Below are 12282 nucleotides of genomic sequence, written 5' to 3' on the forward strand. Positions count from 1 at the left end.
CACTGCCCAGGAGGCTCCCAGCGTGCCCCGCGCGACGTCGGCCTGGAGGGGTCGTCTTCCGGCGGAAGCCGCCGTCTTGTTCCTCCCCGGCGCGTCGCGTTTCACTAGCGCAGAATGTGAGGTCTTGGCCCTCGGCGCTGTCTCCCTCCAGGTTCCCAACGTCCCGAGGGGCAGAGGGCGAGGGGAGGCGGCGCAGCCACCCACTGTCCGGCCTGTAATCCAGTTTCTTTCCCAACTACAGGTAATCTCTCTCCTCTTGGTCAGTGAGCGCCTCCATTCTCCACTCTCACGTTCAAGTGTTTTCCGCTTTTCAAACTCATGCAAACTGTTACACACTGGACGTTTGGGGGCTCCTGGACTCAGAAAACTATACATCAGTGAACGAAAAATAAGTCACTGCCTCTATTTACGACCAAACATGGAATGAAGATTATTTACTGTGCCAAAGACTATGATTTCTTTCAAATCACTGGTTCTTAATTTTTTTTGGGGGGGGGGGGGCGGGGGCAGGACGGTGCATGGGATTCCTTTGAAGAACTGATGAGAGCCATGACTCTTCCCCAGAAAAATGCCCCACAACTTTACAAACAAGCTTCATGAGGTTTACAGACTCGGAAGCCAGGGTTAAGAACTCCCTTAAATAAATGTTTTCCTTGGTAGGATGGGTAAAAGAGAGGAATGTGGAGAGGAGGGGAGACAAAAGCAAAAAGGAAATACTGCCAGTAGAAAGTGGCCAAATTACTTTCAGAAATATGATATCTGCATAAGTAAAATGATAAGGGGATTGTTTTAGTTTACAGAAATCAACATGCCAACAATTTTCAGAGATATCCTGTATCTTTCTAATCCTTCCCTGGTAAAATCGGGGAGATGAGCAAGAGTTTGAGGATACCTAAGTTGTAAAATGGACATAAGGACATCGCCAATAAGCTGGACTCCAGAAAGCTCTGTCTAGGATTTTATTAGACTGCTTTTTCCCCCAATATAACCTATATTGGAAGATTGAGACAAAAAGGCACAAACTCACATTAAATAAACAAGGTAATCTAATCAGTTCTACAAAGTGTATTTTGTAAAAGAAGTAGCACTAGGAACCAACCAAAATATGTCAGGGAGTCCCAGCAGGGACTGTAAGAGAATTTGGGAAGATATACACACGTCCACAATACTGACCCTGTCCCCAGCCGCTCTCCATGAGAAGGCCAGAGCCCAGCACCCCTCCTACAGAGGCACTGCTGCTTCCAACTGGGACTGCGGCCCTGAAAGCAGCTGGTCTGAAGGGGCGTTGCACATCCTCAGGTACTACCCCTGGAGCTGAGCCTTGCATCATAAGCCCCTCTGAGTGCTAGTCAGTTTGGGGGGTGGGTAAGGAGGGAAGGGGAGTACTTAAAAGAAGCCAGCACTGCTGCCCAGCAGCGACACTATCCATGGGGACGGAACAGACCAGGCACGTCCCTTCTTATGTTGATGTGGGCTGGAGCCCCAAATCCAGCTGACCTCAGGAAACGCCAGTTCAGCTCTTGTGGATGCTGAACTGGGGCAACAGGTGGAGGTGGAGGAGCCAGAGAAAAGGCCGACAAGGAGCGAGCCCCGCCCCTACAGTTGGAGTGATATGTGTGGATCTCAGAGAAGAGCTGAAGGAAGGAGACTGACAACTGCTGACCCTCAAACCACATAAACAATAGTCCGCCTAGAATATCACCGTTTGTTTCTCCCAGGCTAACCCACATCTGGACTTCACTTAGTTGATGAATGTAAGAAGGGAAAGCTTTAAGCACAAATATAATTATAGCTAATACAGAGCTTGTAGGAAAACATTTATATTTTTCTCCAGTAGGAATGTCTCTTCAACTTTCCCAGTCAAATTAATGCTACCAGCAGTTGGGATGCTAATAACCAACTGAATTGCCCCAGATCCACTACTATAGACCCCAGAAGGTGAGGAGACTGTGACAGGATATCTCCCGGCCCCAGAGGGGCCTCAATGAAGGTGGGAGCTAACCACGCTGAGTCTGTCCACCCCCAGGAGGGCCACAGGGAAGCAGCCATCAGGAAGTCACAGGTTTCATCCTGTGTGACACTCCCTTATTGCACTTAGAAATGAGTAAGGCAAAACAAACTGACAAAAACCTAAGGACAGATCATCCCATTCTACTTCTCACTCCCCCAACAGAGATTTGGTCTCGCATTAGCAGTGGCACCCAGGCTAGCATGGGCTTGAGTCACTGCACACTCGGCCAACAAACTTCACAAGGTTTGGGAAATGTCAGGTGACACCACAGCTATCTCAGATTCTCCCACTGGGAAGGCATACTCAGGCTCTGCCAAGTCCCAGGGAACCGTGAAGCACTCGGCAGCTTCTGCTCCCCTGGAGCCTGGACTTTCTCACCAGCCAGCTTCGGTAGAGCTCCGTACTACGATCGCTACTTGCTTTTGATTGTCCAGGGCAGAACTCAGCATGGGGGCAGGATGAGCTGAGTTCTTGATCCCCAAATTCCTTTCCAGCAACTGGAGACATGGGGGAACATGTTCTGGGAAAAAGCTTTTTGCATGCTTGTTTTGTGCAGCATGAAAAGATCAAGACCCATTGTGTCCTGACCAGCCTCAGACAGAGGACAGGAATCTAAGAAAGCACAGAGAAAAGGGGATTATTGCTGAGTGGCAGCACCAGCCCAAAAGGGAAGAGGAGCGTGGACATACAGAGCTCCTCGGGGGGCAGACTAGTAGGTAGGTATGGGGCAGACTCAATTCTAAGGGCCACACGGGACAGTTCCCTCGAGGTACAGTTGCCCCGGGCACATTACGGGCTCTGCGGAGATACAGAGTGGGCAACAGGAGGGCCAAGAAACCATAGGTAATTCTAAGACTAGTGACCAGAAATGCAATGCCTGGGGCAGGGGTTATTTGTATTTGTTTAATTTTCAAAACAGGTTGGCTGGGCCTTGGGTACTTCCATGGTGCCTAGAGCGCTCTAACAGTGGGTTACTGGGAGCAGAGGTCAGAGTTATGAAGCCGCATTGCTGTTCTGTGGAACTGGAGGGGAAAAAAATATGTATTTCTAACTCATCCCTTCTCCCCAGGTGAGCACTCAGAATTGCAAAGATCTGCCCAGGAAGCAAAATACCTCAAGTTTATCCCAAGGTTGAAAACTAACAAAGTAAATCATTTAAAATCACCACATCACAAAAGGCAGCTATTTTGAATGACTAAAAATGTCACTTGGAAATAAAGGGGGCGGGGGCACACAGAAATGGGTCAAGAACACAATGGTTGGAGAGGGAGGAGCTGTAAATACAGCCACCTACACGCCACATATCTCAGAGGGGCAGGCTCCCGCACACGTGGGCCTCGTAATACCAGACAGTCTATTTGTTCACAATATTAAAGGGCATCTAGAATTAACTACAGTAAGGGATCAAAGTTGCCTGAAGAATGGGCACAGAAAGGCTGCGTCCGAAGATGGCCTGTCACTCAGGAGGGTGGAGCTGCTGGGCCTTCCTGTTGACCACTGTCTTGCAAAACTAGAAGAGAAATACAATTATTAAGGAAGCAACAGAGGAAAACAGAAACACACTGTAAATCATTGATGGGGGAATTGCAAAAGGAAGGAAGGATGCCAGGCAGTGTGGTGGGGGGCTGTCGGGGGGAGAGGAAACTAAGGTCCAAGCAGTGATGAGAAGCTGGCATCTCCTCAATCCACTTCATCCTACCGTTTTATCTCCCAGAAGTTCTCCTCAAGCACACGGGGCAGGGAGAGCGAGCAGCGGTTTGCTTCACTGCTGGTGAAAGCCCAGGCCTCCTTGGCACCGTAGTGCTAGAGGACAACCAGGCTTTATTTGATAACATAATTTTCTCTCAGAGCCTGACGGGGAGCAGGACCAGGCTTCTCATTCCATGCCTAATCCCCTCTGAGCTGCTGGAATAACAGCAAGTCTGGAGGTGTGCAGGACACTGGGTGCTAACAGAATGTAGGGTCTTGGGAAAGAGTGACCACGTGAAACAAGAGACATCCCATCCTGGTCCTATGACCTGGGCAGAAACACTCTCCAAGTATCTGAAAGATGCTGCCTCTGAACGACTTTGTCTGGGATCAGAGGGTATGGAGAGAAAGGAAATGAAGCACCAGACCCAACAAGGACCACTAGGAAAAGCTGTCTGGACGGCAAATTCCAAGGGAGAGGCAGGGAACAGCTCTGGCACAGGGGCGTACAGGGAGCACCCAGAATGCCAGCTTCAACTTGAAATGGCTCAAGTTACGAGGAAGAGTAATTAGGTGCAGATAAGCTTTGATTCTCATCCACTGCCCCCACCCCAGCCGCACTTCCCACCACCCTTTCCTTGTCTCTCAGTGGTTCTTTGTACAATCACATAGATCCCTGAAATGTCTTAACAGTCATAACCTCTTCCTCTTTCCGAAGCCTGAGAGCTATTAAGCATCACGATCATCATTAATACTAGAGGGCAGGATGAGGAAAGAAGCAGGCTTTCTGCCTCCAGAGTGAGCTGCTAAGCCTTGAGGACCCAAACCGATTCTGGCGTCTATGTCATGCTCAGTGAGAAATGCGGTACATACAGTGCAGAAGGGGGAGGAGTGGCTTTAGTCATCCGCTGTCATTCCTTTCACTGGGTCCTTTTGTCTCATCTGGAACAGAAAAAACAGGAAAAATTGAAGGCTTTTGCTGTTGATGGAACTCTACAACAAATACATTCCTCCTTCTTCTCAATCCTGCCAGTGGATAGGGTAGAGCATTTTTTTGTGCACAAAGCAAATCAGAAGAATAGAATTCTGTGTACACACGGCCAAAGCCATACTATTTATAGCTCTGTCATTGGTCCCACCATCCATGATTTCCATTTCTCTCCCTTGCGTCCCATCGTTGGGGTTTAGTTCTTAAGCTCCTCTCTTTCATTCATTCAGCAAATATTTATGAAGCATCTTTTTTTGTGCAAGGAACTGCTCCAGGCCTGAACCAGCCTGAATTCAGCCGTGAACCAAAACAGACCAAGTCTCTCCTCAAGGAGCTTACGCTCTGGGACAAGGTGGGGGGAGAACGAACAAACTATGCCGGGTGGGGCTGCAGGCTGCTGCGACGGAGAGACTGTGGGAAAGTGCTATTTTATGAGCCGGCTGTGGAGGGCCTCTCTGATAAGTGACATTTGAGTAGAGACCTGAAGGAAGTGAGGGGGGAAATCCCGTGGGCCCTCTGGGGGGTGGGGGGCAGGGAGCATTCCAGGTGGAGGGAACAGCAATTCCCTCTCCTGAGCTCTGCTTAGAGGCTTTGCCTAGTCAGCCAGGTGGGCAGAGTTTGGCATCAGAACACAGGGATCGAGAGTGCAGGGAGTGGATCTCAGCTTGGCAGAAGTGCAAGGCTGCTGGAAAACAGGGTGGGATCTTCTCTGGAAGCACTGAGTGGTCCCTGCCCCGGCACCTTCCAAGCAGCAGAGGACACAACTTCTTGTTGGGGATACTGTGGTGGCCATCTCTCTCAAATCCTTTCCAACTTGAAAATTCTAATTGCAGGATGTCTATAACGTGTATATTTTAACTTCCCATTAGATGTGTCTTCATTATCCGTGAGTTTTCTGCTCAACTTTCATTCTTTACTCATTCAACAGCTTTTGAGCACACAGAGCATAAGCGCTGGAATCAAACTGCCTGGATCACATTCTGGCTCCATCACTAAATTGTGTGACCTTGAACAAATGACTTCACTGCTAAGCCTCAATTACTGTAATAATAAAATAGAGATAATAGTACACATGTCATGGGGTTGTGGTGAAGATTAAGATATTCACGTGGAGTACTCTGCACAGCAGAGTGCTTGGCACTCTGTACATGTTATCTGTGTTATGTCTTTGTTCCAAACAGTGTCGAGAAGGGGATGTGTGTGTACACAGCTCTCAAGAACCTGCACTTTTAAGCTACAGCCTCCTCAGCTTTTGTTTTGTTAAGGATAAGGGCACTGTCACATTTTTTAAAAGACAAGAAGTTAACCTTGTGGTGTTAGGTTGGAATGGGAAGTATCTGTGCGATCATAATATGTCAGCTAGATACAGAAATAACTACAGATGTTACAGTCCCCCAGCTCCATCCTATGAGAAAGTCTGGGAGCAGCAACACCCCACCAGTAATGAGCACGTTCAGCACCCAAACACCATCCTCCACTAAAGGAACCAGGGCTCCTTGGTGATACAGCTGATTCTAGGGCTGGTCATGGAAAGAGCAAGACGAGCCTGGAACACCTTGCTGTGCTTCAGGTGAACAAAGGTAACTTCACCAGAACTGGACAGAAAGACAGAATACAATGAAAAGAACACCGAAGTCTGATGTTTTGGCCTAAAATACAGAAACTGGATCTAATCACGCAGAATCACTGGACAAACCCAAATTGAAAGACATTCTACAAAATGACTAGCCTGTAACTTCCACAAATGTCAAGGTCATAGAAGTCCCAGAAAACTGAGGAGCTGCACCAGACTGAGACTAGAAGGGTGCAGTGTGTGATCCCGGGTCGTACCCTTTCCTTTAAAGGAATGGGTTCTCTGGGTTCAAGAATATACAGGAGTTCTCTGTATTCTTCTTGTCATTTTTAGTAAGTTTGAAACTCTTTCAAAATAAAAATTTTTTAAAGACAGAAAAGCACGCTTTAAATGTCTGCTCACTAATGAACATTCATGTAAATTTTCAATAATCAGGGAGGCTAAGATTTAGTATCATGGGACCAAAGCTCCCTGGGCCTCAAGCAGATCCTTGTATACCCTGAGAGTCCACCACCTGGCTTTAATTTACTAACGCGAAGCCAGGTCCTGTTTTCCTACTGCTTGAAATAAGATGCAACTTCCTATCAGGAAACAGGATAGCTTCCTTTACTCTCAGAGACAAGGTTCCCCCCACAGAGGGTGCCACTGAAATAAAAATGCATTATTTCATTCTTATGATGAAATGCTCTAAGAATGCTTATTTCCTGTTTCCTGGGGCCTAAATGACACAAGAGATTTTATCTGATGTTTGTAGTGTTCCTTGGATCAAACCACTGCAGGCTATATATATACATATAGTCGAGGAACATGAAAATAGAAGCTCCAGTCCTGGTTTGTTTGTTTTTAGCAGTGGTTTCCTCTAGGGAATGAGGCCGAAGGTTGGAAGAAAGGGACTTTTATTCATCTACTTATTTTCTTTATTTATTTGGACTTATATTTTTTAACATTTTTCTCTATCTTTTGAAAACTGCTTTTACTATAAGTATGAAATACTCCTTTACTTAAAGAAACTTGTAAAAGTATCAATGCCAATTTCCTGGGTGTGATATTGTACTATTGTTTTGCAAGATGTCACTGGGAGAAACGGATCTCCTCTCTGTATTATTTCTTATACCTGCATGTGAATCTTATAATCATCTCAAAATAAAAAGTTCAATAAAAAAATAAAGCTAGTAAAAAAAAAAACAAAAAAACCCAATCAGTTTAAGACACTGAAAAGTAACCACAAACCAGTTAGTTCTGAAAGTGCACAGATATGAGGCAAATGTGGAATTGTTTTTAGAACCTCTCTAGGGACTTCCCTGGCAGTCCAATGGTTAAGACGTCACCTTCCAATGCAGGGGGTGCGGGTTTGATCCCTGGTCTGGGAGCTAAGATCCCACCACATGCTTCATGGCCAAAAAACCAAAACATAAAACAGACACAATATTGTAACAAATTCAATAAAGACTTTAAAAATGGTCCACATCAAAAAAAAAAAAGAAAAAAAATCTTAAAGAAAAAAAAAAAGAACCTCTCTAGAAAGCCACTCTATAAACAGATTCAGCCTTTGGGGGAAGAAATTTGGCAATAGGTAACAAGAGTCTTAAATTCTCTAATTCCACTTGTAGGAATTTATCCTAAGTAAATAATCCTAATTACCAAAAAAACTGAGTGCATAAAAAATTTTCATCACAGCATTATTTAAAAACAGTGAGAACCTACAACAACATGAAGGAAAATCCAACACAGGGTGATGACAGAGTACAGAGCAATATGTACACTGTTGTTAGAAACATGTATGTGAAGAAACTTTTTTTTAGCAGGAAATGCTTTGTTACAATGCTCAGAGAAAAAAGTGAGAGAACCACCCAGGCACATGGAATACCATCATAGCTAAGTAAAAGTGTGTACGAATTCTTAAAATGGTTATCTTTAAATAGAGTACTTATCTTTAAATAGAGTACAAGTGTTTTTTTTCTTTCTACTTTTTACTCTTTTCCAAAAAATGTTTAATGCTTATATATTACCTTAATATTGAAAAATGAAACTATTTAAAAAGAAAAGAAAGCTGCTCCTATATTTCAAGATACTGGTCAATGTTGCAGGTGGTCTGCCCCGGCTGGGGTCAATCACTTCTGGGCAGGGCGGAAGGAATTAAGACTCCACAGACAGGGATTCCTCGGCCTCAAAAGACCTAGCTTTGCCCTCTGCAGGCGCTATGGGAATCTCAGATTCCAATCTCCCACAGCCCAGCAGGTGAGCTAGGCACTGAGTGGTTTCTCTTTATCCTCAGACCTTCTGTCTACCACAAACCCAAACGGAAAACTAGGATGTAGTGTCCTGCCAGGCACTTCACTGCACAGGGACACTTATACAATTGCTGCGTAACCGGTCCAGAGTTTAAGACTTAAAATCTAAAACTGATGGTGATCCATCAGTCAAAAAGCCACAGGATGGAGCAAAGGCCCTCTTCATCACAGTTCAGGTGATGAGAAAGGGACAGGCACATTCACACAGAAGCAAACAGACAGGAAGGCCGGCTACTCGGAGGCTCAGAGACAGCTCCCAGGGTGGGCCAGCAGAGCAAGAGCGCCATGTAGCCTCTGAGCTCCGTCCCAAAGTACAAAGTCCAGAAGGAATGGGCTATGGAGGGATCAGAAGAGCCAACAGATTTAGAGAGGAAGACCCACAAGGGAAGGCTGGGGAAGAAAATGCGGCAGGATCTTAATCGTGTGTTCTTTGCTGTTTTTCAGCAAATGTTCTAGAGAGTCCAGTAAGTAGGGAAACAAGTTTTCTTAAAATTTTTAAAATGAGTCCTCTTCTCCCAGTCTCATTATCTAGAGTTAATGACCAAGGCCCAGGAGGTACCTATTCTCTGAACTAGAAGGTATCCTTAACTTCTCTGAAAATAATACCTATGGCACAGGTAGCCATGAGCATTTCATGACCATATATGTCAAATGTTTACCACACATGACAGGCACATGGTAAGACCTCAATGTTAGCTTCTCTTAATAATACAGATGTTATTGTAAATCAACTGTACTTCAATTTAAAAAAATAATACAGATATGTTTATTACCACCATGTTCATAAGACAGTGAGTTCCCCATTACAGGAGGTGATCAAGCACAAGCTGGTGAGAAAGCTGCAGAGAGGACTCAAGCACTGGACATATAATTGGACTAAATGACCTTTAAGGTACCCTCTTCCACTTTTGAGATTGAGTTTCTTAAGATCAGGAGCGAGGGAAGGAGGGAGAGCCACTGCTCCCCTACAGGCACACATTTCCTGACATTTTTGTTTTTAGGGAAAAGGACTAATCTCTTTTTTTTTAAATTAATTAATTAATTAATTAATTTTTGGCTGTGTTGGATCTTCGTTGCTGCACGCAGGCTTTCTCTAGTTGCGGTGAGCTGGGGCTACTCTTTGTTGTGGTGCGCGGGCTTCTCATTGCAGTGGCTTCTCTTGTTGTGGAGCACAGGCTCTAGGTGCATGGGCTTCGGAAGCTGTGGCACGTGGGCTCAGTAGTTGTGGCGCACGGGCTTAGTTGCTCCGCGGCATGTGGGATCTTCCCAGACCGGGGCTCGAACCCGTGTCCCCTGCATTGGCAGGCAGATTCTTAACCACTGCACCACCAGGGAAGTCCCAGGACCAGTCTCCTGATCTCATTTCTCAAATCCTTGAGCCTCAATCCAAGAATGGTGGGTCCACCCCCACAGAGGGACAAGAGTTATGGCAGTGTTGACTGTGGCCTTATAGTGACCTCTCATAACTCACAAAACAACCCACCCACGCCAGACTACTATGCATTGGTTTAAAGAATAACAGTCATAATTTCTCTGATTTTTTTTTTTTTTGGCCGTGCCGCGCAGCTTGCAGGATCTCAGTTCCCCAACCAGGGACTGAACCCAGGCCACGGCAGTGAAAGCCTGGAATCCTAACCACTAGGCCACCAGGGAACTCCCTAACTGTCATAATTTCTATCACAAACTTGCAGTTAATCATGGCAGATTGAATACATGCATTTGTTGCTATTCCTCCCCAAAACCCTACCACAATGACAGTAAAGGAATAAAAAAAGATAGAGAACTATAAAGACAACAAGAACAGAGGAGACAACTACAGATACGAGATGCAAATGGCATTCTGGAAGATGAAAAAGGATGGACGAGCAATGACTAATCTGCAGAGCAGCAGGAGCTGCTGGTGAGGAGGGGACCCAGTGGTGCTGCAGGTCACCCAGAGGCTTGGGCACTGGCGGCACCAGGTGCCTCTAAAAGTGGGAGTGCAGCTAGGGGTGAAAACAGGTGACTTCATTCAAAGTGGGAATAAAGAACCATTTGGGCCTGGCGTGCCCTGGTGTTCCATCCCCCAGTTTTCACAGTCAAGTAACGCCCCCTCTTCCTGCAAAGCCCAGGGATTCACTCTCTGGAGGCACTGAGGTCTTGAACTCAGGACCCCAGGCTCAGCTAGGGGTGAAGTGGGCATGACGCAGAATACAATGGGATTAAGTCAGAGCCACCCCATGGCATAGTGAGCCCACCAGGACCCTTCTCCAGCTCAGCTCCCAGAATGCTGGCCCTGACCATCCCCATGAGCAAAAGACTGGAGAGTCCTCTCAAAGCAAAATGAGCAGCCCAAGAAAAATAGACTCAGGATCCTAAAGTGGGGGACCCCAATGGAACCACCTGATTACCCTTCAATAAGCCCAGCCACTGACTCAGAGAGCTTCCAACCACTTTTTGGAGCTTCACTCTTCACTTTGAACGGACAGCCAAGGACCCCCCACCCCCAGTCATTTGAGGGAAGCCCCTAACAGAAAACACAGAGTCCCATAGGAAAAAGGAGCTCAGAGAACACAAAGAATGTTCAGGTGGCAGAGATATCTCAAAGCCAAGCAAGAACCAAAACCCGGAGCTTCAGAAAAGGAAAATGATGCCAGCAGAAAAAAAGAAAAAATACTTAAAAAAAGAACACAGCACAAGAAATGCTTTAAAATGTCTTAAGTTCAACAGAGGAGAGAAAAGTTAACTTCAGAAAACCTCCCCTAGGAAGGAGACGAAAAAGGAGACAAAACAAGAAAATTAGAAGGTCAATTCATGAGGTCCAACTTCTAACTAAAAAAAATCCAGAAAGAGAACAAAGAGAACAGAGGGGAGAAAATGATGAAACGGGTAACACAAAAACATTTCCCAGAACTAAAGAGATCTTTAGCTCAAAGTGCCCACCAAGTGGGAGCAAAATGAAGGAGAATGAACCAACGTCAACTACATTATTGTGCAACCAACCCAACCAACCACCCTGTTGAGACTCAAAAACTTAATGATACAGAGAACTAAGCTAACAAAGAGAAGGAATGCGGTTACTAACTTCCTAACGAAACAAGAAAATTATCCAAGGAAGGAATGAAGATCAGAGTAGATGAAAGGGTTCAGCTGGGAAAAACAATGACAAAGGTATAATAATGATAAATGCTGAATGACCAGTTAACCCCAAATTGTGACACTGAAGGATGGAGAGGAGGAGCATGTGAGTGGTGGGTGGAGTAAAAGAGCTAAACCTTCCACAGGAAGAAGCGAGCAATTAACAGCTAAAGTTGAAAAACTGTGAATTAAGAGGATAAACCTATTATTTAGAAACTCGGAGGTAACTAACAAAAGAAACAACTGTGAGAACTTCAAGGGGCTACTTCTGGGGGCAGGAGCACAGGGACAAGGCAGAGGAGGGCAGCATCTTCCTCATAAGCCTGGGATACTGCCTGAGTTTTAAAACTATAAAAATACTTGTGGAGGTGGTGGATATGCTTTTGGCACTGACTGTGGTGATGGTTTCACGGATGTCTATTTATCTGCAAGCTCATCAAGATGTACACATTAAATGGGTGCAGCTCTTTGTACGTCAATCAGACTTCAATAAAGTGTTTTTTTAATTAAAAATGAAAAAAGTATAATTCTGAAAATAAAACTTTGATAAAAATATTTTTAGAAAGAGGAAAAATAAAGAAAAAAGAGAAGTGAGCCAGAAGTACAGTCAGCA

The 12282-nt window shown here is 45.4% G+C and overlaps 1 protein-coding gene and 1 long non-coding RNA gene across 2 annotated transcripts in view; one reads left to right on the forward strand and one right to left on the reverse strand.

Moving 5' to 3' along the window:
* The first annotated feature begins 59 nt into the window (after window positions 1-59).
* On the forward strand, window positions 60-447 carry LOC309651171. Its single transcript, XR_014257957.1, has 2 exons — window positions 60-151; window positions 242-447. It is a non-coding gene; the product is annotated as an uncharacterized lncRNA (long non-coding RNA).
* A 498-nt stretch (window positions 448-945) lies between these two features.
* Window positions 946-12282, reverse strand: part of PITPNA (phosphatidylinositol transfer protein alpha) — a 37252-nt gene continuing 25915 nt past the window's right edge. The window contains exons 11-12 of the mRNA XM_082443633.1: window positions 4574-4642; window positions 946-3521 (exon numbers count right to left, since the gene is read on the reverse strand). Coding sequence (XP_082299759.1) covers window positions 4598-4642 — 45 coding nt within the window. The 3' untranslated portion in view covers window positions 946-3521; window positions 4574-4597. The remainder of the gene's footprint in view (window positions 3522-4573; window positions 4643-12282) is intronic.

This window comes from Balaenoptera physalus (genome assembly GCF_965194825.1).
Source record: "Balaenoptera physalus genome assembly, chromosome: 20".
Classification (NCBI taxonomy): Eukaryota; Metazoa; Chordata; class Mammalia; order Artiodactyla; family Balaenopteridae; genus Balaenoptera; species Balaenoptera physalus.